The sequence below is a fragment of the Carlito syrichta genome, unplaced genomic scaffold (genome assembly GCF_000164805.1).
Source record: "Carlito syrichta isolate Samal-C Ts95f unplaced genomic scaffold, Tarsius_syrichta-2.0.1 Scaffold303504, whole genome shotgun sequence".
In the NCBI taxonomy this organism is placed as follows: domain Eukaryota; kingdom Metazoa; phylum Chordata; class Mammalia; order Primates; family Tarsiidae; genus Carlito; species Carlito syrichta.
The window spans coordinates 286,259-288,573 of record NW_007247600.1 but is presented as its reverse complement, the minus strand read 5'-3'; the positions used below and the strand labels follow the sequence as shown (position 1 = coordinate 288,573).

General features: G+C 38.6%; 1 protein-coding gene across 1 annotated transcript; it reads right to left on the bottom strand.

Moving 5' to 3' along the window:
• Positions 1 to 1,023: 1,023 nt before the first annotated feature.
• Positions 1,024 to 2,052, bottom strand: LOC103260961 (trace amine-associated receptor 6). Its single transcript, XM_008058597.1, is given in 3 exon segments — positions 1,024 to 1,309; positions 1,311 to 1,599; positions 1,602 to 2,052. Coding segments are annotated over 3 exon segments (1,026 nt in total).
• Between the last annotated feature and the right edge of the window lie 263 nt (positions 2,053 to 2,315).

Sequence of the window (2,315 nt, the reverse complement as noted above, 5' to 3'; positions counted from 1 at the left end):
AATGTTGCTTCATGCTGGAGTCACAACTTATTAAAAACAAAGATCGGATGTTATACCTTTACTATGTCATCTAGCACTAATTTCAATACAGTATAGGTATAGGCCTCATGTTTGGTAAGTGAAGAAAATTAATAAATATCAGAATATTTTTGATTAATATATATTTCATATTTCACATGGCTTCTAGAATGTTCAAATTTCCTGATATCATTGAGTTTTACTATAGAAAAAGACAGAGCACTAAAGACTGTACTCGGAAGAGATTCTCTCTAAAGGAATACGTAATATTTAATATGTATGAACTGAATAATGTAACATGGGGTGTGATTCATACCAATCATTTAGTCAGCTCTGTGCAGTAGCAAGAACAGCAGCCAAATAATCACTTACCCTCATTCTGGGAAGTACAGCAGCTTCTGCTTCCTTCTTTGGGGCAGGAAATAATGACAAAGGATGATAGTAACTTCTTTGACAGTCAAAATAGCCTAGTCAAGGGGATGTCTACATTTGCAAATTGCTCCACACGCTCTAAGATCTTTCTCAATACTGAAGAGATTAAACTGCTGCTCAATAAGCTCCCTTGTTAAAATAAGCAAAGCAAAGCAGCAAGAACTTGGTGAAGGCTAGTCACAAATGAAATTTTTGGCATGATAGGAAACAGTAGAAAGCTTTGTAAGAAAAGGAGGGAAAGAAATCAAAGACGAACAAAGATAGTCTTAAGACCAGGAAAAAGGGAAGCGTCAATAGATCAGAAGAGGAAGCAAGGAAAGAAAATGTCACAGGGAGTTGGTATGCTGAGCTCTGAAACAGGTAACAAATAGAAATGCAACATTCAAGAGTCAAGAAAATATTTCTGGAGACGTGACAGGGAAGTGCACATCTTAACAAGACTGAAAAACAATGATTTATCCTGCTTCAGTTCAAGAGGGACTTATTTGTTCTTCATTGAGTCATACATGAGTTTCCAAAACCCATTACATTTAGAAATTTTGAAGGTATTTTCAACTTCCTCAGTCCAATTGTTTACATATGTTCAGAGAACAAATTCATGGTTGCTGAACTGTTCTTTAAAGCCTGACCACTCATAATAAGTTTTATGGCCTTCCTAAACCATGGGTAAAATAAGGCGTAAATCAAAGGATTCATAGTTGAGTTATAAAAAGCACCCCAACAGCAAATCTCATAGATATAGGCAGGGATTATAAAGCCCATAAAGGTATCAATTAATAAATCAATACTATATGGTAGCCATGAAATCATAAATGCTACCACTGTGACCCCCAGGGTTTTAGCTGCCTTTCTCTCTCTTGGCCACTCTGGCTTCGTAACTCTCTGAGGATGATTCTGTTTTGTTCCCAGAATTTTCTATCTCTCTAGCCTGCTGTCTAGCCACAGGAAATATACTACCATAGAGAATTATCATGACAAGGGTAGGTATAAAGAAGGATAATCTATTTATCAACACCCAATTTTGATTTATAACTGTCTGACAACCCCCTACAGAGTTGAGGGCACTGAATAATTGCTCGAGCCCAACATCATAGGTACCTGTGTAGAACACAGCACTACTGTACATGAGAGGCAGGACCCAGGAGATGTTATGCAGATCCCTGACACCGTGAACTTGGTGGGATAGACCAGAGGGTCGGTAACAGCGATGTACCTGTCGATGGAGATGAAGCACAAGTGGAAGAGAGAAGAGTAACAGAATGCCACATCAAAGCACGTGTGGAAGGTACAAAAACTTCTCCCAAAGTACCAGCAGCTCTCCACAGACCTGACCATGCTAAAGGGCATCACAGTCACACCCACCAAGAAGCCAGCACAGGCCAGAGAGGCAATGAGAAAATTGGTTGAAGAGTGCAGCTGCTTGAAATGAAGGACTGCAATCATCACCAGGAGATTTCCAAACACAGCCAGCATGGCCCCAACACCAAACACTGCATACAGAATCATCTGGGATCCAGCTGAGTAGGGGGTTTTCACGCAGGACCCGATCACATTCTCATGGCACAGCTGCACAGCTGTAGTTGGGGATGAGTTGCTACTCATGATGCTTTAGTTTCTATGTGGAGTGCTGTCTTTCTGGATTATCACTAAGAATATAGAATTCTGATTTTAGGTGTCTCTGAAAAAAAAAAAATCACCAGTATGCCAGAGGAAATGATCGCATATTCTCTCTAATATAATTTTTCAATTTTCTATTTTTATTACAAATTTCAAGTGGTTTTTATAATAAATTAAAATTTAACGAAAATTAGATTGCTTGAGATTACTGTAGATTGTATTCAACTAGCAACTGCCTCATTTTCTTA